The sequence below is a fragment of the Leucopleurus acutus genome (genome assembly GCF_964270905.1).
Source record: "Leucopleurus acutus genome assembly, chromosome: 5".
NCBI classification, from domain to species: Eukaryota; Metazoa; Chordata; class Mammalia; order Artiodactyla; family Delphinidae; genus Leucopleurus; species Leucopleurus acutus.
Window position 1 is genome coordinate 3203253 of NC_139147.1, and position 21926 is coordinate 3225178.

Genomic DNA, 21926 nt, shown 5'->3' on the forward strand with positions numbered 1-21926 from the left:
CTTAACGGCTTTGACATTTCTAAACGACTTTTCCTCTAACCAGTGAAAAACACAGTCACTTCCTACAACAGCAGATCGATTCAGAAGGAAGAAAACACCCTCCATACAGAAGGAGAGCGTGGCTTGCCGGACAAGACAGAGCTCGACCACTGGAGCCATGGGGTGCGCGCGCGCGTGTGTGTGTCTGTACAGTGAACGTATGTTTTAATTTCTCTTGGATATACCTAGGAGTGAAATTGCTGGGTCATATGGTGACTCTATGCTTAACCTTTTGAGGAATTGCCAGACTGTTTTCCAAAGTGGTTGCACCATTTTTTAACATCCCCACCAGCAGTGTATGAGGGTTCCGGTTTACTATTATCTGTCTTTTTGATTCTAGCCATCTTAGTGGGTCTGAAGTGGTATCTCATTGTGATTTTGATTACACTTCCCTGATGGCCAATGAAGCTAAACACCTTTTCATGTGCTTACTGGCCATTTATTTATCTTCTCTGGCAAAATGTCTCTTCAGATCCTTTGCCCCTTTTTAAACTAGCTTGTCTTTTTATTACCGAGTTCTAAGTGTTCTTTACGTATTCTAGATACAAGTCTTTCATCAGATATATGATTTGCACATATTGTCTCCCATTCTTTGGGCTGTATTTTCACTTTCTGGATGGTACCCTTTGAAGCATAAAAGCTTTAAATTCAGTGAAGTCCAATTTATCTATTTTTCCTTCCACCCCTTGTGCTTTTGGTGTCATATCTAAGAAGGCTTTGCTTAATCCAAGGTCATGAAGATGTCCTCCTATATTTTCTTCTAGGAGTTTTATGGTTTTAGCTCTCACATTTAGGTCTTTGATGCATTTAAATGTTGTGTACACCGTGACAAACAGTTCCCAATTCACTCTTTGCCTGTGGATACCCAGCTGTCCCAGCACCACGTGTTAAAAAGATTATCCTTTCCCCACTGAAGGGTCCTAGTGCCTTGTCAAAAAACAACCGACCATAAGTATGAGGGTTTAATTTCTGAATTCAGTCCTATTCCATTGATCTGTATGTCTACCCTTACGATAGTAATACAGAGTCTTGAATACTGCAGCTTTGTAATAAGTTTTGAAATTGGGAACTTGGTTCTTTTTCAGGATTCCTTTGGCCTCTCGGGATTCCTTAAATTTGCATATGAAATCAGGGATCTGCTTGTCAATTTCTGCCAAGAAGCCAGCTGGGGTTTCGGTACAGATTACACTGAATCCGTGGATCGATTTGGGGCAATACTGCCATCTTGACAGTATTAAATCTTCCTGTCGGTGAACACAGGGTGCCTGTTCATTTATTTAGGTCTTCTTTAACTTCTTTCGACAATGTTTTGTAGTTTGCAGTGTATCAGTCTTGTACTGCCTTGGTTAAATTTATCCCTGAGTGTTTCATTCCTTTTGATGCTGCTGTTAATGAAGTTTTTTTATTTTCGTTTTTGGATTGTTCATGGTTAATGTATAGAAATAGAATTGATGTTTATACACTGATCTTGTGTCCTGAAACCTTGCTAATTTTTTAATTAGCTCGAATAGGTTTTTGGTGGATTCCTTGGGATTTTCTATATACAAGATCACGTCATCTGCTAATAGAGGCACTTTTACTTCTTCTTGTCCAATCTGCATGTCTCTTATTTCACTTTCTTGCCTAAATGCTCTGGCTAGAACCCCCTGTACAACGTTAAGTAGAAATGGTGAGAGCAGGTATCTTTTGTCTTGTGCCTGATGTTACGGGGAAAGCATCCACTTTCACCGTTAAGTATGACGTTAGCTGTGGCTTTTTATCGTCTTTATCTGGTTGAGGCAGCTCCTTTCTAGTCCTAGTTTGCTGAGTGCTGCATTAGGAAGGGGTGCTGGATTTTGTCGAATGCTTTTTCTGCTTCTACTGAAAGGACCCCGTGGTTTTTGTCCTGTATTCTATTCATGTGGAGTATTACATTAACTGATTTTCAGATGTTAAACCAACTGTATATTCCTGGAATAAATCCCACTTGATCATGATAGTTAATCCTTTTATACGTTGCTGGGTTAGTATTTTGTTGAGTTTTGCATGTACATTCATAAGAGAGATTGGTCTCTAGTTTTCTTGTCATGTCTCCTTACGTTATCAGGATAATACCTCAGAGAGTGAATGGGGAGTGTTCTCTTATTTTTTGGAAGAGTTTGTGAATAGTTGGTGCTAATTTTTCTTTAAATGTCTGATAGAATTCACCAATGAAGCCATCTAGTCCTGGAATTTTCTTTGTAGTCAATTTTTAAATTAATAATTCAGTTTCTTTCCTTGTTACAGGTGTATTCAGATTTTCTATCTCTTGAGTCAGTTTTGGTAGTTTACATCTTTCTAGGAATTTTCCCATTTATTCTAAGTTATCTAACTTGTTAGCATACAGTTGTTCATAGTATTCCTTTATAATTCTTTTTCTTTCTGTGAAGTTGGCAGTAACGTCCCCTCTCTCATTCCACATTTTGGTAATTTGGATCTTTTTTTCCTGGTCAGTCTAAAGGATTGTCAATTTTGTTGATCTTTTCGAAGAACAAATTTTGGCTTGTGGACAAAAAATGTTGTCTGCCATTTCAGTAAACAAAGAATGTTGCTGCCACCAAGCTATCAGCCACTGCAGTCCCCACCTCAGCCCCTCCCAACTGTGTGCCCTGAGGGGAATTCAGGAAGGAGAGAAACTGGATACTGGCCCTAGATCCTTAAGATGCATATCTAAGGAATAACTTCAATGAGCCCAGACCCCTGCATCTTCCTATACAGAGACAAGCAATAAAATCATTAACTTGAGATGTCTGCTTTTTGTGATTAACAGTAATCTTTCTCGATGTTTGACTACATGGCTTTTTTTTTTTTTTTTTTCAGCAAAAGCTCCTATATATCCTGGCTCCTACCTTACCTCTTTGGAACAGTTCCTCAGAGCTACGGCAAGGCTGTCTCCTGGGCTACAGTCCTCAGTAAGGTCCCTGAATAGACATTACTCACAACTTTTAGGTTGTGTGTTTTTTCAGTTGTCAGGCTTAGTTGATTATCTCTATTTTTTTTTTCTTCTATTCTTTACTGTTGGTCTCTAGGTGTGCTAATGGTATAGTAACGTTTTTTTTTTTGTTTTTTTTTTTTTTTGCGGTACGCGGGCCTCTCACCGTTGTGGCCTCTCCCGTCGCAGAGCACAGGCTCCGGACGCGCAGGCTCAGCAGCCATGGCTCACGGGCCCAGCCGCTCCGCGGCATGTGGGATCTTCCCGGACCGGGGCACAAACCCGTGTCCCCTGCATCGGCAGGCGGACTCTCAACCACTGTACCACCAGGGAAGCCCCAGTAATGTTTTTTGTTGTTTGTTTGTTTTTAATAAAAGAGTCCTTAGAGTTTAGAAACATATACTGAAATAGTTGGAGACAAAATAATATGATGATTGGTATTTGCTTACAAAATAAATCATGAGGAGACGGAGGGAGTATTAGAAGGGGTACTGATGAAATAAGACTGGCAGCGTCATGGGCACATGCGGGTTCATGATACTATTCTTTTTACCTTTTTACGTGTTTTAAAATTTCCATAATGAAAACTTTAAAGAACTGGAAAGGAGAAGAACTTGATGCTGAAAATAACACCTTCAGATGGGAAATTCCCAGGACACGGCTCTACTTAGAAGTCAGCACCTGTGAGATGTCTTGCAAGTGCATCCGGCTTTGCACGGAAGCTCTGCTTACGATAAGGGGGAGGTGCAAACGGACAGAGCGGACAGAGAACCAGCCCAGCTCGCCCTCACTTCCCCAGGCTCTGGGGCCCCTCGAGAAGGCCCTGTGACACCGGTCTCTCCAGGGCCCTACAGGAAGTGAGTAGAGTTCCTGTGGGAAAGAGAACTTTGGGGCTGTGGCAGAAGCTGATGAAACGCCCCCAGAAATCAGTCCAATCTCTCCCTCTGACTGACCCCTGTGAGGAAGAAAGAGGAAGAGGAACCCCAACTCCGTGGGCCACCCTGCCCCATGTACCCTGGGGAGGCCCAGTGAGCTGCCAGGGAGGATTCAGCGGGGGAAGACGACACAGCTTGGGCCCCAGGTCACACACACAAGTGCAGGAATGCCTCTAGCACAGGTATGCTTTCCCGTACGTCTGAAGCTGTGCACAAGGATGACTCCACACACACATGTGCACGTGCACGCGCGCACACACACACACACACACACACACACACACAGAGCTGACGGGCCTGGGGATGGATGGGCCACGGGGCTGATGGAAGGAGGAGTTGGGACGAGTCCTCTGAATCCAGCCTGTCCAACGGGCGGACAGCGGTTCTCTGACTGACACGGGGAATGCCAGGGGCCTAGCAAGTTTATGGGGTGAAATAAAGAGAACATTCTGGTCATGTTAAGTCTGGGAAGACACCCAGACGCCTCTGTGGGGATGTCGGGTGGGCAGTGTGACCTATGACCACGGAGCTCAGGGCAGAGGACCACGCTGGGGACTGCACATCAACGCACACAGAGGTGCCGTGAGGATGCTGAAAGCCCCAGGCCCACGCAGGATCTCCTACGGTGAGAGCAGGAACGAGGGGAGGAGGGGCCAAGGACCGGGCCGGGGGGGGGCTCCCATGTTTGGGGGGCTGGCAGAGTAGGGCCAGCAAAGAGCTCTGCATGTTACCAGAGAAGCAGGAGAGCATGTTACGAGCCCCCAAAGGGAGCATCTCATGGAGGGAGGAGACCACCGCATCACACGCTGGTGACAGGTCAGGGGTGAGGCCAGAGCGCTGACCACATGCGGCCAGACCGTGCTGCTGGGGGCCCTGGCGGGTGGCTTTGGCAGAGCGGTGGAGGCCAGAGGACAGAAGGGGAGCCGGGAGAGGGAAGTCAGGGAGCACGACTCGGGGGGTCTACTCTAAGGTTAAGCAGGAAACGGGGTGCAAGGGCGACACCCCTGCTGGGAGCGACAGAGGAGAGAGGGCAAGCCGAAGGCCAGGGGCGGGGAGCTGGCCTGGGCAGCTCCCAGAGTTAGTTACCTGGGGGTAGGCAGAGACCTCTGCGGACGCCGGCGGGACAAGCGGTCAGGGGCGGTGAGCAGTGACAATGACTCAGGGAATGTGGTCCTGGTGCTGGGCGGTCCTAGCGGGCCACCTGCCAGGTGTGGCCGCCAGGTTCAAGTGACGTCAGCCAGCTTAGCTTTGCGTCAGCCTGTAGTCACACCCGCCCAGGAAAAGTATGATGTCCCTGCTCCTCGTGAGGCCCGGCCGGTCCCCAGCTCCTGGTCGCTCTGAGTCCCTAACCCAGAGCGCACCAAGCTCCTCGTCTGGTTTTGGTTGTTATCATCATGATTAATCTTTTTCTAAAACTGCCTGTATTTTGAGGGCAGGACCTCTGTCCACACTTTGTTACCCACTGACAGGACAGGCAGGGCCACGCTGGTGACAGTCATCATCACAGCACACTGAAGACACGAGAAGCAGGGAGCTCGTCCTTACCGTGGCCGGGGAGGAAGAGCAGGCGACGTCCTTCGGATCTGAAACACCAAACACGGAACAGCGTGAACCAGGGCTGGCTGCTTCCTCCGACACAAGAACGTAAACCAAAGCAAGGCACCCTCTGATGCTTTTACTACCTTAGCAACAATTTCAGAAAAAAGGCAATGCACGAGGCAGCACGTTTGGTGGGGTGAGGGCGCAGCTCGGCCACCCCCGCGAGAACCCACACGCGCCCCCTCCCTCACTCGGGCCCCGTGACTGCCTGATCCCCACGCACTGAAGCCGGGAGGGTACGAAACCAGCACCGACAAACGCAAATCGTCACGAATATGAAGGCTGCTTTGCAACATGGAAAATAGTTTACAAATAGAAATAAGCAGAGCTTAAATACACTATGGTGACGAGCCGTGTAAGGTACGTGTAAAGGACGTAAGTATCAGAAGGAACTAGAAAAACACGACCCGCAGATCAGACTAGCGGGGCTCTGAATAACGTTTGGGATGAGTCATTTAATGTTATGGAATTAACTAGAAGGAAAATTAGCGGGCACAAAACATCTACCTTGAAATAGAACAAAATGCCTTTTACCTAAATGCAAGGAGGTGTGAAATAAAATTCACGTTTTACGGCAGGACAAGAAACACGTACACATCAAAATGCTTCTCTGCCCTTGGGCGTCCTCTGCCCCGCACCGTGCATCGTGTATCCACAGGAGGCATCAACCCAACCTCCCCCACGAGCAGGAATACCTGTGCAGCCCAGAGGAGCAACGTTCCCCCAGCATCCACAGGACAACGCCTTAAACATTCCTTACTGATCCCGTAAGGGACCACGTGACCCACCACGATGCCTCTTAGACCTGGATTATGTAAACTGTCGATAATCCCTCTGTCTCAAAAACCTTACATAACTGTGTCTTGACTTCTCATGGGCGGAACAGTGCTCAGAGCTTCCTGAGATGCTCTTCCTGGGTTACAATCCTCAAATTCAGCTTGAATAAAATGTCCCATTGTTTTCTTAGATCCACTGCTTAACTTTTTGTCGACAGAGGGAAGGACATGTGGAAGCGGACAGAACCAGAAGCGAGGCTTTCTTCATCTTCGTACTTTAAGATCACGCTGGTGTGACCCGGGAACGAGAGCCGGGCTCAGGGCCACGAGTCGCACTGGCCAGCAAACTCCACTTCTTGAGAATCTAGACAGCCGCCTTGTAACAGCTTTGCTCTTTCCCCATCACCCAGAACCCGGGTCTTTTTTTATAAGTTTTGGTGAGACAGTTTAACCACCCTGAAACACAAACCGAGCCACAGGGCTTTCAACTTCCCACAGCGGCGTTCCCTCCCGCGAGATAGAGGGTGACACCGCGGAGGGGCCCCGGACCACATGTGCTCCTGGGCTGGAGGCTCCTCCCCGCCGCCCTGTGCGGAGGGTGGGCCTGGGGAGCCCTGATGGTCCCGATGGCCTTGGGGCTGTGCAGTGACACCAGCAGTTCCCCAGCCCGTGGCTTTCCCCAGCTGTGCTGTGAGCCCCAGGGTCGGTCTCCATGGGGTGCGGCTGGTCCCCAGGACATGGCTTTTCCTGGGCTTTCACCCTGCAGGACATTAGTACCAGCGACCCTTGGCTGGGACACGTCTGAGGGCAGCTTCCCAGGCAGCCCTGGAGGGGCCTGTGGATGGGGTGCCCTGTCCCTTGGGCCCAGCCCCGGCAGGAAGAGGGAACAGGGCCGAGCCGGTCCCTCGCTGCTGGTCACGAGAAGGGGCGCTCCTGGGGCTTTCCCGCCCACCCTGCAGTAGGGGATTAGGGACCGGGAGGGAGCGGAAGTAAGCCACCGAGACGCACGTGGATCCAGTCTCTCCTCTCTGCAGTGTTCTGCTCTTGGACACAGGATGTGCTGGTCACTGCTTGCAGTTGGCCTTCACCATCACTCATACGGCCACCACCTCCTTGTTACCGGGGGAGTACAGGTACCAATCCTCTCAGCAGAGAGGGCCCGGCGGTCTGATTCTCGTTCCGCCGTGGAGGGTCTGTTAGAGCAACAGGCCTGTGCCTGCGGTGGCCTCAGGCTGGCAGGTGACGTCGGGCCCAGGAGGAGAGGCCTTGTTCACAAGGGCCCGGCTCAGGCTGCGCGAGGAGGAGTAAGGGTGTCCGAGCCTGCGAACCGGCTTCTCTCCGTTCGCTGAGACACTCGTGGACACGGGGCCCTGGGTGCCCGGTCCCAGCGTGGGAGGGTTAGGGGGCCACAGAAACGCCTCCTCCCGTGAGGCCGGCTGCAGGAGCCGCCCCCAGAGGAAAGTGTCAGAGGCACGGTCGGCGGGCGTCCTGTCCAAGTCATGTGCGCAGAGCAGTGCCTCCAGAGCCCGAGCTCAAGAGGAAGACGTTCAGCGAGAAGGTGGAGAAACGCCAAGTCCGGAGGGTGCCCCCGGCCGCACAAGCTGGGCCCTGGTGAGCTGGGCGGAGGCCAGGCAAGGAAAGCAGCAGCCGCGGGCGCTCGGACAAAGCCGGCCAGTCCCGGGGAGAGGTGACCGGCCCACGGCGGAGAGAGCGAGGACCAGGTGACTGAGCGATGCTCGCGGGACACCAGAGAGCCCTGCCCCAGCCATGGGGACAGCGGGAGGGGAGCGCAGGGGTGAGGGCAGGAAAGGAGGCCCAGTGGGAGGAAATCTTTGGCGGCCTCATGAAGAACGGGGGCACGGAACTCAACGGACGATCCTGCACAACCCTGACCATGTTTACCTTGGACACCTAAGAGCTAAAGGCTAAGACTCCAGGTGAAAAGAACCGACACGGCCCAGGGGAATGCGATGGGCTGAGGGAGGAGGGGAGAACGGCCTCTGTGGCCCGGACTTCAGCCCACAGCGCCCTCCTGGCGGCCTGTGGCCCCCCAGGGCCCCGTCCGTCCTCAGTGCCCGCTGGGGCCACCTCCGCACAGGCCAAGGAGGGGGCACGAGTGCTCATCTGTTCCCTGAGTCATCTCCCAGGAACACCTGACGGGCCTGGGGGAAGCTGAGCGAGTGCATCTCATCCCAGAGTGGGCCAGGGCGGGGCGGGGGTGGGGTTGGGAGGGAGGGAGGCAGAGCCCCACGGTCACCATGGAAACAGGAGAGGGGGTGAGAGGACGGCCAGCGGCGGGAAAGCAGCTCCAGGAGAGCCCCCCAGCCTCGCGCCCCCTTGGAAGCTACAGGAGCGGCGGCTCAGTGTGAGGACGCTCTCGTTTCATTATAAACGACCAAACCAGGGCTTCCGCGTTCTTGGAAATCCTGCCCCGCCCAGGATGACTGAGCTGAACGGTGTTGGCGCTGAGAGGCCTGGCCGGGCCAGCAAACAAGTTCCCGTCCACTGCCAGGCCCTCCGCTTCTTGTCACTCCGCCCCTTTCCCCAGAGCCGCCCCTTTATCAGTTGAGGAAGAGAATAAAAGCCACCGTGGACTCTGGACCTCGGGCCGAAGGCACGCGTGGGCGGGGGTGGGGGGTGTCCCTGCACTAACATAGAGGAAGCGCATCCTTGTCCAGGTGACGGTGTGGAAGCAGCCCCTGGAGAGTCCAGGTGACACGATGATCCTTCCTGGAACTCCGGTGACACACAAGCGACAGTTGGTGCCACAGGTCGGCATGTTGGCAAGGAAGTCACAATACCCACCCTCCCCCTGCGCCCCCATCTGTCTAACGATTCCCTTGTTTGGGCCATTTCGAGATGTTGCCAAAAGCTTACTGGGCCCCTGGAGAAAACGGTGAAGATGGAAGCCGAGCAACCCCGTGCCCTCTGCTCACACCCAGGGGAGGGGGGCGTCTGATTCCTCAACTAACCGTGGCTTCCTTCTTCACTGACAGCACAACGCTGGCCTGAGAGCCTCACGTGTGCTCCACTAAACGGCGGTTATTTTAAAAATGAAAAGGTTAGCATTAGCAACAAGCAAAAGGAAGTGAGAAACTTCACAGCGCCTTAACCTTTTGGAAGATAAAACCGGCAACTCAACTCCGAACGCAAAGCTGAGGCTACAGTTGGCGCTTCCCAGGGATGAGGTCGTCTGACCCCGGAGCAGCCCTACCTGCGGGCTGACAGTGGAGCCATCTAGTGCCACGTGATCTCATTTGGCTTTGAGACAAATCAAAGAGGCAAACGCGAAATACAACTCATCAGAACAGCTCGTGGGCTTGGAGCACCCTGACGCATACCAGCTAAGGGAGCACCTGCTTCTCTGTCATTAGTGTAATTGTCAGCAATGCTTGTCCTGCCGATTTCTATTCAAAAAATTAATTTAAAATTCAGTTAAAACAGAAGCCTGGGATTGAGTCTAGGATGGACCAAAGGCTTGGATTTTCTGGTACAACACTGCCTAATTAAGGTATATGATCTTAAGTCACGTCATGGTTTGAAAACATTGGCAAGGCTGTATCTTATCAGAAGGCACACAAGCTGGTGAGGCCCATTTCAGTTTGTGGCAGCAGGACGGGCGTGAGCAGGTGCAGCCACGTGGGCCGGGCAGCGGGCAGCGTGGCAGAAGACCACGCATGCCCAGTGCCAGGGGGCCAGAGGACAGGGCGGGAGGAGTGTCAACACTGGTTACTCCAGAAATCAGGGAACAGCAGAAAATCCAGCAAGACCAGGAGAGCAGCGGCTCATCAGGGAAGCCTATACCTAAGAAGGAAGTCTTCCTGGCAAGGGAGAGCCGGACAACCCCATCCCTGCCTGCGATGAAGCAGCAGCAGCCTCTTCTCCTAAACTCGCCCCCCCCACCCCGCAACCCCGCAAAGCCCTCCCGGGGAGAGGTCATCACCCACCGGTACTTACGTTCAATGAGAAAGAGAAAGCACACTATCCCCATGGCTGCCACGATGGCCCCAGGCACGACGAAGGACAGGCCCCAGCACGTGGACACCCAGTAGCCAGCAATCAAGGACCCCAGAATGTTGCCCACAGACGTGTGGGAATTCCAGACCCCCATGATCAAACCTCGCCTGCAAAACGGCAAAACACAAGGGGGCAAATGATGTCTCGGGGCTTACACGGATCAGTACGTGAGGTTACAACAGTGCCTGCACAGCGTAAGAGCTGGTGGAGAATTAAACAGGCAGCGCAACACACCACCTCTGCAAGGCTTGGGACCAGGGGTGTTTACAAGAGGACAGTATCTTCACTTACCTCCGGCTGCATAATTACACGTCTCTGAGCTTATTCATTCTATGACTAAAAGAAGAGGCCTTTTCCTAGAATTCTTGGAAGGCCCCAAATTTAAATTTGTGCCTTTGCAATCTAAATACGATCATTTGATGAAATACCCCATTAACCAAAGTTCACGTTGAAGAACCTGCCAGATGACCGAGGCTAAGTAAGGCTGGAGGAGTGAGTTTCCTGTTTTAGTTTCCCCATCTTGTCCGGCATCTTCGACCACTTCCTAACCGTGGGCCCGGCCGTGCTGCCTGTCACACAGACGTTACGATGGAATCTGACCGCAGTGAGGTCACCAGAGGCTGGGTACAGCTCTGCTACCAGGCCCTGGGTGACCTGGACAGGTCACACTTCCCTGTGCCTTTCAGTCCTGTGAAAATGTAGCTTCTGCTTCGAAAGGCCTGGGGCAAGGCCCTGACTGCATTTCTCCCAGCTTCCCAGGAGGCCAGGTGAGGCCCGGGCTGCTGGCTGGCTGCGCAGATGACCCAGACTCCACCCTGCCCACAACGGGGGTGGCATCTCCTGAAACAGAGGCCTGCCTGAATTTTAGACCCTCAAGACGCAGAGGTTTCAGTCATCTTATTTCATACAGTAGACTGATGTGTTTTTTTCTGTAATGAATCTAAAGAAAAACTAAACATAAAGCGGTCTGGTTTTCATCAGAATCTTCTGAAAACGGACGCTGCTGGAAGCAGGGCTGTCTTCCTTACCTCCCTTTGCCAAACCAGTTGCCGAGGCAGGTGACGACGCTGGGCCAGCCGGTGGTCTGTACCAGTCCGTTGACGATCTGTGACAGAGGGCAAAGGAAGAGACCGCTGAGGGGGGACACCCACACCCGGGAGCCTGGCCTCAGGGGTCTGGGCGCCCAGCGGGGACTCTCACAAAAGGAAGGGGCAGAACCCGATTCGATATGAGCCTCGACAGCCAGACGTGTATTTTAACAATATACGCATATATCTTACCACGAGAGTCGTACGTGCCTATTGTGAAAATTTTGGAGTAAGTAGAGGAAAAAAAGAAAAGAAAATCTCTTGCTCGGAGATGAACTACCGTCAACAGCTTGGGGCCAAGCTGTCCATTCTCTTTCCAAGCTAAAACTTTATGCAAAGAGAAAAACCCTCTCCTTTTTATAGAACTGTGATGATACCATAAGGGCGGCTTGTGAATTGCACGTTTTCCCTTCTTGTATCACGAAGAAGGTACTGTTGCTAACCACCGAAGGGAGCAGAACCTTGACTAGTGCCTAGAGAAATGATTTCTCCAACTTGCCAAGAGCGCCCCGAGCTCTTGTTTGAAGAAGGGATTCAGGAAGTGTATCAGCAACTGGCTCTGCTTTAGTCTCAGGGGCCTCAGGGGCAGCCTCCTCCAACTGCCCCCGGGAAGGACCAGGCTCCAGAGGCCGACTGGGAGCCGCTGGCCCGGCCTCAGGGCCAGCCAGGCTCAGCCTTCCCTCCAGGAACGTGCTGGGACTCTGGGAAATAGGTTTTTTCCTTCTCTCCGATTTTCTGTATCACCATAAAGTGTGCATCGCTTTGGTAATGAAAACAGCCAAACTCTTTCAAGTCCTATGGTGAAAATTTTAAAAGCAAATTACATACGATGTGCCCTGATGACCTTGCCACATCTCCCTGGGCTGTGTCTGGGGAGCCTCGGAAGCTCAGCATCATCGTTTCAAGTCATCTTCCATTTCTAGCTAATATTATCCACAGGGCTGTGGGGAGGGGCAGAGCCAAGAGGTCCTGGAAGCACTGAGCCCCGCGGGAAGGGCCAGGCCGCATGCTCGTCCGGCCCTCGCTCCCCTGCAGCACCCTTAGGCCCTGGCCTTTCCCCCGCCCCCTCCGCCCCCCGCCCCCCGCTGACTGCCCCCGACAATCCCCAAGTCCCCTCAACCTCCTCCCCTCCCCACGCCCCTCATCCCCCCAACCCCAGAGCGGTCAAGTCTGACACAAGACAGAACATCTCAAATGCGCCCAAATTACGGCAGAAGGACTCAGAAGGGCTTCATGCCTCAAGCCCCTGCTGGGGTACCGACAAGTAGGATTCTTCAGGCGGCAGCTCCTGAAACTAAGAAGCACTTCCCGGGGCTTCCCTGGTGGCACAGTGGTTGAGAGTCTGCCTGCCAGTGCAGGGGACACGGGTTCGTGCCCTGGTCCGGGAAGATCCCACATGCCGCGGAGCGGCTGGGCCCGTGAGCCATGGCCGCTGAGCCTGCGCGTCTGGAGCCTGTGCTCCGCAATGGGAGAGGCCACAGCAGTGAGAGGCCCGCGTACCACACACACACACACACACACACACACACACACAAAAGAAACACTTCCCGGCTGCTGGAATTTCAGAGCAGAGGAGAGAAAAGGGGCTGGATGTGCCAGCGCTGACCCTGGCCTCAGCCAGGACGCAGTGCTGCGCCCACTCCCGCCACCTGCCATGGCGCTGACCCTGGCCTCAGCCAGGACGCAGTGCTGCGCCCACTACCGCCACCTGCCATGTCCTCTCTTGGCAGAGTCTGGGACCCGTGACATTAACACCCCGTCTGGCTCATCACGGAAATCCCATACATGGTGAGCCGTGGACCAGACCTTACCTGGGTCACCACGTAGAATCCAAAACTGTGGATGTTGTAGAAATACCCTACCCCAAACAGGGCAGTGAAAGCACCGCTGGCCACCATTCCAAAAGTCAGGTAATACCTAATGGGCAGGCGCTCCCCTATTATGCCACTGGGGACAGAGAAAAAGGAAAGACAAATGTGAGAAGACAAACACACCCGTGATGTAAATGACCCAGCGACTCCTGGCTGGGTGCTTTCGTGCTCTGAGCTTTTAGAACTTGAAAGCACTCCAATTCCCAGTAAATTTTAATCACAATCATTTCTCAACGGAGCATTTATTAACCAGAAACTGGCAACACCTTTTAAGACTTCCTATTTCTAACAAAAGTCACTGTCAAATAATAAAACGGAGACACTCTGACATATATGATACCTGCCAATGAAAAAAACAAACCCAAAACCTTGTCCTGCTGGCTAATCCTGTTTTATATAAACAACAGTCAGTGAACGTATATTTTTAAGAGAACCACGTTTAACTGTCGAACTGTAAACAAATACGAAAAGGGGTCACCTGTGACCTTGAGCACGTCTCTTGGCCCTCGGGCTGGCGTTAAGCCGCTGCATCGGCGGCCAGGCCAGAGGCGCTCTTGCCAACGACCCTCTGGTCACAAGCACCGTGATCTGGTTTAAAGGCAGAGCCTTTTCCTTAAGGTAAAGTCTGAAACGTGGGGCAAAGCCTCCAGGCTCCCTTCGAACAGCAACGTGACGCCATGAAGAGCTCACCTCTCTGGAGAATTGCTTCCTAGAGCTGCCTGGGTGCTCGAACGAGATAAATTCGGTTAAGTGCCTGGCAAAGTAGTGGGTGCTCAATCAAACAGCTCCAGTGCTGCCGGGGAGGGTGAAAATCTCCAGTTTCATACCGGGACATACATTCAACAGGCCTTTACCACCATCACACCTCACTACCCAGTGCCATGTGAAATACGTCCTTCACTGCCTTGTAGGACATGTCACTGTGTCACACAGCTTGACACTGTGACTTAAGTGAATAAAGAGCTGGAGAACAACCACAAATGACTGTGAGCCTTCTGCAATCTCTACATACACTCTGTGGGTCTCGTTTTCTTCCACGTAATCATTCTAGGAGTCAGATAAATATGAAACGTAATGAAGGATGACGCCTGCCTGCCTGCCTGTGAACAGGACCCTGGGAACCAGCTCCAAAATTCTGGTCTTTCATCTCAAGAACAAATACCCCAGAGAGATCTTCCTTCAGAATTTACCAAAGAAAAAAAAAAGATCAACCTAGTATCACGCAGATGACCTATTAAACACTAAAGCAGAGGAAGTAATTTAAAGTTGTAAACAGCATTCAGGTCCAATTTTAAGCTGAGTAGAAACTGATCACATACAAACTCCAGAGCATTCGAGAGCTAAAGGAATTATCCACTTCATCCTGCTCACTTCAGAGAAAAGGGGGCATGTCCCAGAGGAGCTGGCTGACCTGCCCAAGGTCACGGAGTAAGTGTCAGAGTCAGATGGGCCTCCTGCAAGCTAGTACCATCGGCCGGCCGGGGCTTACAAACGTCCTCTAGTCTTGCTAGACCATACTGGGACTCAACTTGGTCTCTATTTTCAAGTTTTATAGAAAAGGCCTAACGGAATGGACAGCATTCCATGTCGTATCAGGCTCCTACAGGTAATAAAGGCCACGCCACACCTGCTTGAACCTGCCAGCAATGACCTGGGTTAGCAAAGGTGCCACCACGTCTGAGTTACCTGCTACGCTAACACCATCCATCTCACTAGCAACGTGTCATGATGTCACTAAGAAGCCATGCGAGGAAGCATGCAAGGAAGCAGGGTATACCCTCATCCCCGTCACGAGTCCACTGTGGACTTCACATTAGGTTATTATGAAATACATAATGCTATTTCACAATAAAATAAAATTATTTAATAAGAGCCTTCGTTGGCGAGTTGCATGAAGAACGATCTTTGCCAATAAATAAGCAATAATGAAACCACTTTATTCAAACCAGGTTTCTTAGCCTCAGCACCCTTGCATGTTGGGCCGGGTAATTCTTTGTGGCGAGGGGCTGTCTTGTGTCCTGTAGCACACTTAGCGGCACCCCCGGTCTCTGCCCACTAGATGCCAGTAGCACCCCCTTCTCCAGCTGAGATGACCAAAACTATCTCCAGATATTGCTAAATGCTTCCTAGCAGACAACATCACTCCCAGCTGAGAACCACCTTTAACTAGTGTTTTCTAGTGACTGAGAAAAACACACTCCAACCTTGGGGTCTTTTTATATTATTGATGATTGGTGTCCAGTAAAACTGCGGCTTTTAGAACATAAATATTTGACCGCAGGATGGAATGCGGCTGGCAGCCCGGTTGCAGCCCACGCCCGAAGGCGCCTGAGGCTTACGCCGTCCTTCTCCGCAGCTGGGCTCCCGTTCTGCGCCGCATCCGTGTTATGCATCCCGCACTCGGACAAGCCCTGCAGCTCCATGCAGATGTGCAAGTTCAACAAAGGGGCGACAGCCACTCCATCAGCAGAAACCGCCTGTCTGGGTACCAGACACCAGACGGTCCTGAGCTGGGGAGGGGGTCCAGGTCTCGGTGATAACACAGTCTGGGTGGATCTCAGGGAAGAAGGTAAACGTTTACAGGGATTCCAGAGATTCCCAAAGCTCTGAAACTCTGTGTCTCTGAACAAAGCCCTCTTTGGACTAAAGGCCTTAGTCCCTGTAAGTTTTGTTTTGTTCTTCCTGTTAAACCTGGCTGGACTGACACAGTAGCAGTAGTTTTTAACCGGCCAACTGCACGTCCTGTTATTACCCACTAATGTTTACCACCTCCCTAGGCCAATTCAGAACTGGATCAAGAATGGGTTAACGGGGCTTCCCTGGTGGCGCAGTGGTTGAGAGTCCGCCTGCCGATGCGGGGGACGCGGGTTCGTGCCCCGGTCCGGGAGGATCCCACGTGCCGCGGAGCGGCTGGGCCCGTGAGCCATGGCCGCTGAGCCTGCGCGTCCGGAGCCTGTGCTCCGCAACGGGAGAGGCCACAACAGTGAGAGGCCCGCGTACCACAGAAAAAAAAAAAAAAAAAAAAAGAGTGGGCTAACGATCGTATGTAACAGGCACTGGGAACACAGCACGGGCCAGGCCCTGTTCTGAGCATTCTGCACGTATTAACTCAGTTAAACCTCACCACACTCCTGTGAGTTAAGAACTACTGTTTCCCCCATGTTGCAAAGGGGAAACTGAGGCCCAAGGAGGTGCGGTAACTCGTCCAAAGCCACCCGAGCGGGCCGTCAAGCCGGGATCGAATCCCAGCAACGTGCCTCTGGGGTCCACACCTCCCACCGCCAGGCAGGACGGCCTCTGGCACTCAGGGGAGGCTCTGTTCCGGCCTAGTGGGCCATCCAGGTGGACACGCCAAGCACCCGCTGTGTGAACTGCTCTGATGCCAGGCGGGGTTAGGAAAGAGACGGCGGCCCCTGAAACCAGAGAAGAGGAGGCTCTGCCGTGCTCACCGGGTGGGGAGCTGCCAGGGCCCTGCTCCTGAGAGACCGGGTCCCGGCAGGGCTCACGGTGCATCCAACCCCGGGGCCAGGAAAGCCGTCCGAGGACAGTCTGCCCGATCTGCAGGACACCCGGGCCGTGTGCTGGCTTCCACCTCACCCTTGTCTCTGAGGAGAGACCGGAGGACCAGCCACCTGCGGGCGGGGCCGCGTCTTCAGCCGTACCTGAGCTGCGCTCTGCACCCAGCGGACCACCTGGGTCTTGCAGTCTTAGCCAGACCTACCTCAGGTACATGCCAACAGCGTACGCACACAGGAAGGAGTAGTCCAGGGCGCCGAGCAGCTGCTGGAAGTTGTCCTGATCTACGTGGGGCGAAAAGCAACAGGAAAAGGAGGGTATTGTTTACTTTTCACTAAACACCAATTTATGTCCGGGAGAGGTACAATGACATACGCGACCTCTGCTCTCTACGTCTGGGCGGCGTCCTCAGAAGGGAACACAGAAAATACAGCAACTGGAAATCAAGTCACCATGTTTCCAATAATCGCTACATAAACGTTACTCCCATCAGGTCAAACCCCCATTGCTGGCGGTGAGCTTGTGGGTTCTGTTCTGTTTCACATGTTACCCCGGCTTTGGTTCGGGCCCCCCAGGCCAGCCCCACACCACAGCTCTGAGATTGCTCTCTTCTCTCCACCCACAGCTTACGCTCTGTAAGTCCTAACTTCCAGCTTGGACAAATGCAACCTGAAGATGACCTGCAGCAGATCTGACCACTGAGCGACACCCCTGCACACGGGCACGGGAAACGTGCAGCAGCTGAAGGTGCGAGGCTGGTTTGCTGGGAGGAGAGGTTAGTTTGCACCTGGAGGCGCGGCTGCATCTGACAGCATCGTCACCGCTGCTGAGATCAGCCAGCCGGCGCGGGGACTGCCACCTGTGGAGGAGGCTCGCAGGGAAGGCCAGCTTCAGTCACGGGACGAAAGCAGGGGCACGGACGGAGAACTCACCAAATGGGGCCCAGCCACAGTTGGTCCCGTTGTCTGGGAGCTGCTGAGCGGGGGTGTCCCCGGCTTTTGGGCTCTGGCTGTGGAATCCGACCTCCCCCTCATATGAAGCCGTGCAGTAGCTGTGCAGCTCACCCTGGGACATCCATGGGGAGGACAGAAGCCAGAGAGAGAGAGAGAGAGTGCACTCAGGTGGGGCTCAGCCGCCCCTCTCCCTACAGCTGTCCTAGGGTGACTGCGTTCTAGGGGGATACGGCACCTCTGGGGTAGTGTGTCTAGGGAACCCACAGAGTGCCTGCCAACGAGGACGGTTCCTCCAGCTCCCTAGCGGCCGTCTCCTCCTGAGACACAGCCAACACAGCCTGTACTGGGCCACCCAGAGACGACTGCTCAGAGCAGCCGGGCAGCATGGGGGCCCACCTGCCCAGAACGGAAGAGTGGATTCATCCTGCTGGATTTATATCATTGACTACAACTTACAGGTCCACAAGGACGAGGATGAATCTCGAAACAAAATAAGCCTGACACAAAGGAGCACAAATGGGAGACTCTGTTTACGAAGCTCCGGAGGAGGGAAATGAATGAATCCAGGTGACGTTCATCACCTAGGGAAGGGCAACAGTGACGGGACCAGACCTTAACCTGCGTGATGATTTCCCGGGTGAGCGTGTAAATATTTGCAGGGCTAGACACCGCAGATCTGTGCACTTTACTATGTGCAAATCACATGTCAACCCCCCCCCGCCCCCCCCCCCCCCCCCCCGCCCAAAACTAGCTCAAGGTGCTCCTTAAGGAGGCATCCACACTTCCAGAAAAGTGCCGCAGGGCAGCCGGGGCCGTCCTGGTATGGGGACCTGAGTAACAGGTGACTTGTTCCTTAAAACACAAGGGGCAGCAGACAGGACTCCATGTGCCTGCGGTGCCACCACGTGTCCCCTCCCAGGTGGCCCCCGGCTCCCACTTCTCCCCTGCTGGGCGCTTTCTGGGGTTTCCGCTACACGGGGCTCAGATGAACCGATCCATCAGGTGTGAGCGAGGGCAGAAAGGAGGCGTCCTCAAGGTCAAGGCGGTGGCCCTCAGGGGGAGCAGAGGTCCCGAAGGGGCGGCCTTTAGTGAGCTGCGACCTGAGAGAGGCTGGGCCTGGGGGGCTGTGAGGAAGCCTGGCCCCGGAAGGAACATCTACCCCGGGGTCAAGACACAGGGCAGCGGGCAGGGAGCTGCACCCCAGTCCGCCAGGTGCAGGGGGCAGCCAGGAGGCCTGTCCACCACCTGCGCTTTGTGGGTTCCCCGCCTCTTCGGGAGGGGTCACTAAAGAGGCCGATCTCCTTCAAAAGGCCGCCTTGCTAGGGCTGTGGCCAGCCACGGCGGGACACCTGATCTTACACGGACACACGCCCCCGAGACCCGGCCTGGCACACGGGACCCAGCCACTCTGTGGTTACGTGGCTTTGTCATCTTCGCTGGGCTGCTCTGCTGTAATTTAAACACAAGGTTCCGCTAAAACTAGCCGAGGTTCCGCTTTCCAAACTCAAAGTAACACTTTGCAGACAGCTTTCCCCTGCCGAGCTCCCACTCCCCGGTGGTGGAGGCCGGGCGCCGCCATCCTGGGATCCTCAGAGCCCCTTCCCTGCCCGCCTGAGAAACTGTGGACGTGGCTGTGAATTTGGGACGGGGACACGGGGGAGCCCTGCCTCTCTGCATAAAGCTGGATAACCAGCACGTCCCCACCCGCCTGATGTGATCATTTCCTTCTCCTCTTTGCCTTCAGAAGTCAGGGGCGTCCGCCCACCTTTCTCTGCTGCTTCTCTTGGAAGCCAGCGGGCCTGCAGGCACCACTGATGCTGTCTATTCACCTTTCAATAAGGGAGCCACAGGCAGGACGCAAGGACCCCCATGGGCTGAGGGGGACCCTCGAGCGGGGCTGGCGTGGGGTTCCTAACACACGCCTTACACGGAAGCCTGGGAAGAGGACCGTTATGGACGCGGCTCCCACTGGCAGGTCCACATCCTCCTTCACCATGCACGGGGGATATAAAGGATTAGAAATCATCCCTTTTTGTTTCATGAACAAGCAGAAGAGGTTTTCTGTTTTGGTTTGTCCCGGGATGAGAGGTGCCGGTGCCGGTCCCGGAGACGGGCTCCGAGCCGGGATCCTGGTGCTGCTGTCCCAGTTTCCAACCTCGGCCGGCTCACGGGGACTCCCCGCAGCCTCTTAAGAAGCCGGCACAGCGCGGCCCGTCGGCGCTGCTGTAAAGACGGGCGTGTGGAGGTGTGTGCAGAGAGCTCCTCTCCGGGTCCCTCTCCCAGAAAGGCGCAGCGACTGGCAGCTGTGTGTTTGGGGTCCACCCACAGGGGCACCCCAGGGCCTCCAGCTGGCCCTAATCTCATTCAGCTCCCTTCTCTCCCCAGCCGTCCTCCTTCATATGAGAAATGCAATCTCCAGCCCACCCCGCTGAGGAGCCGGAGCAAAAGCAATAAAAGGCTTGGCATTACTTGAGCATAAAGAGTTCTGAGGGTATTAAACGACCACATGTTAGCTTTTAGTAAGACTCTGCCGTATTTTAACTTTCCAATGAGTTTTACTCCCCAAACCTGGTGTTTGCAGGAAAATTAAGGATTAATGCAACTAAGATAAACTTAGTTTGTCAGAAAGAAAACTCACCAGGTGAACTGATCCTTACCAGGTTATAAAATCATTTTGGGGGTGGGGAGCTAGTCCTTTGCTTTCATAAAAGCAGTCTCCTTTGCAAATTTCTTACACATGTGCCTTTCAACAGATAACACATGAAATTAATCAAAATACACCAGGCAGTGATTGAAAGTCGATCATTCAAAAGCCAATGTGGCAGCCGAGAAATACGGCTGTGAAACGCCAAGGGGGAAGAGCAGAATGGAACATTCCAGGTGCACGGGGCTCATAAGTGTTTAGAAATGTCTGTGTAATACACAAAGGAACGGCAACAACACAATAAACCGCAAGACGCCAGAGTGACTGGAAGGTGGGCGGGGGGTGGGGTGGGTGGGTGGGGAGTGAGAGAAGACAGGTGTGGACATGATGGAAGGATGCAGAAAACAGCCATGACGTCACGAAGCACCATGTGGGGGGGAGGGGCAGAGACACGGGGGTGTGCACTTACCTCCCACCTACAGATCCCCTCTCTAGCGCCCTCCACCCCCAGCACTGGGCAGCTGGAGCTGCAGCAGACACGTTCCCCGTGAGCGCCACGCACGCCGGCCCGTGCAGTCCCTTAGGCACCGATGTATTTACGTAAATGTACATTAACGAAGACTCTACGCGCTAAAGTCTGGATCTGAGCAGCTTCACCCTGAGAAACTCCTCATGCGCCCACTCATTCCAAAAGCATGGGCTCTTCGGTTCTCTGGCCGAGGCTACAGCGAGCTGCTCGTTGCCTGTGGGAGTGGGGAAGGGGTCCAGAAGATGCTGAGAGGGGCAGGAGGCTGAGAGCCGGGGATTCGGGCCTCATCAGGAGGAGGGGGGTTGCGTCAGCTTCACTTCATCTCTGAACGACACACGGAGTGTCGTGTGTGCGCACGTACGTGCACGTGTGTGTCCATGATCTATACAGAGTGTATATGTGTAGTAAATTTTCTAGGGTTCGTTAGGTTGTGTGGGTCCATTTATTTTAACTAGTCCTTTAGACTCCTTTTATGAAGCTCTCGGTTAAAAGAACTCTCCAAAGCATTATGCAAAAGAAGTCCTAGAAGCGACATGAAAGCTCTGGCGCCCGCTATGCTCTGAAGGCTGGCGTTCCCACCAAATTCACGTGTTGAAACCTAACCCCCGAGGTGATGGTACTAGGAGGTAGGGCCTTTAGCAGGTGATTAGGTCATGAGGGTGGAGCCCTCATGAATGGGATTAGTGCTCTTTTAAACGCACCCCAGAGAGCTCCTCAACCTTCCACCAAGTGAAGCTACAGGGAAGCGGCCGTCTGCAAGCTGGAAGAGGGCCCTCACCGGAAACTGACCCTGCTGCACCCACCCTGACCTGGGACGTCCAGCCTTCAGAACTGTGAGCAACAAATGTCTGCTGGCTACAGCCACCCAGTCGATGGTATTTTGCTACAGCAGCAAGAGTGGATGAGACAGCGCTCAAAACAGGAAGAACAGACAACCTGGGCCCCAGCACCCAGGAGGTGGTCAGTGCACAGGAGCCACGTGAAAATGGACCAGACACACGCCTGCATA

At 53.5% G+C, this 21926-nt stretch overlaps 1 protein-coding gene across 1 annotated transcript in view; it reads right to left on the reverse strand.

Annotated features, from left to right (window-relative positions):
• The window catches only part of SLC37A1 (solute carrier family 37 member 1), a 66709-nt gene that overhangs the window by 26296 nt on the left and 18487 nt on the right, over nt 1–21926 (reverse strand). Inside the window, exons 4-9 of the mRNA XM_082839488.1 lie at nt 17724–17856; nt 16997–17075; nt 13216–13351; nt 11345–11421; nt 10257–10423; nt 5470–5507 (exon numbers count right to left, since the gene is read on the reverse strand). Coding sequence (XP_082695614.1) covers nt 5470–5507; nt 10257–10423; nt 11345–11421; nt 13216–13351; nt 16997–17075; nt 17724–17856 — 630 coding nt within the window. The remainder of the gene's footprint in view (nt 1–5469; nt 5508–10256; nt 10424–11344; nt 11422–13215; nt 13352–16996; nt 17076–17723; nt 17857–21926) is intronic.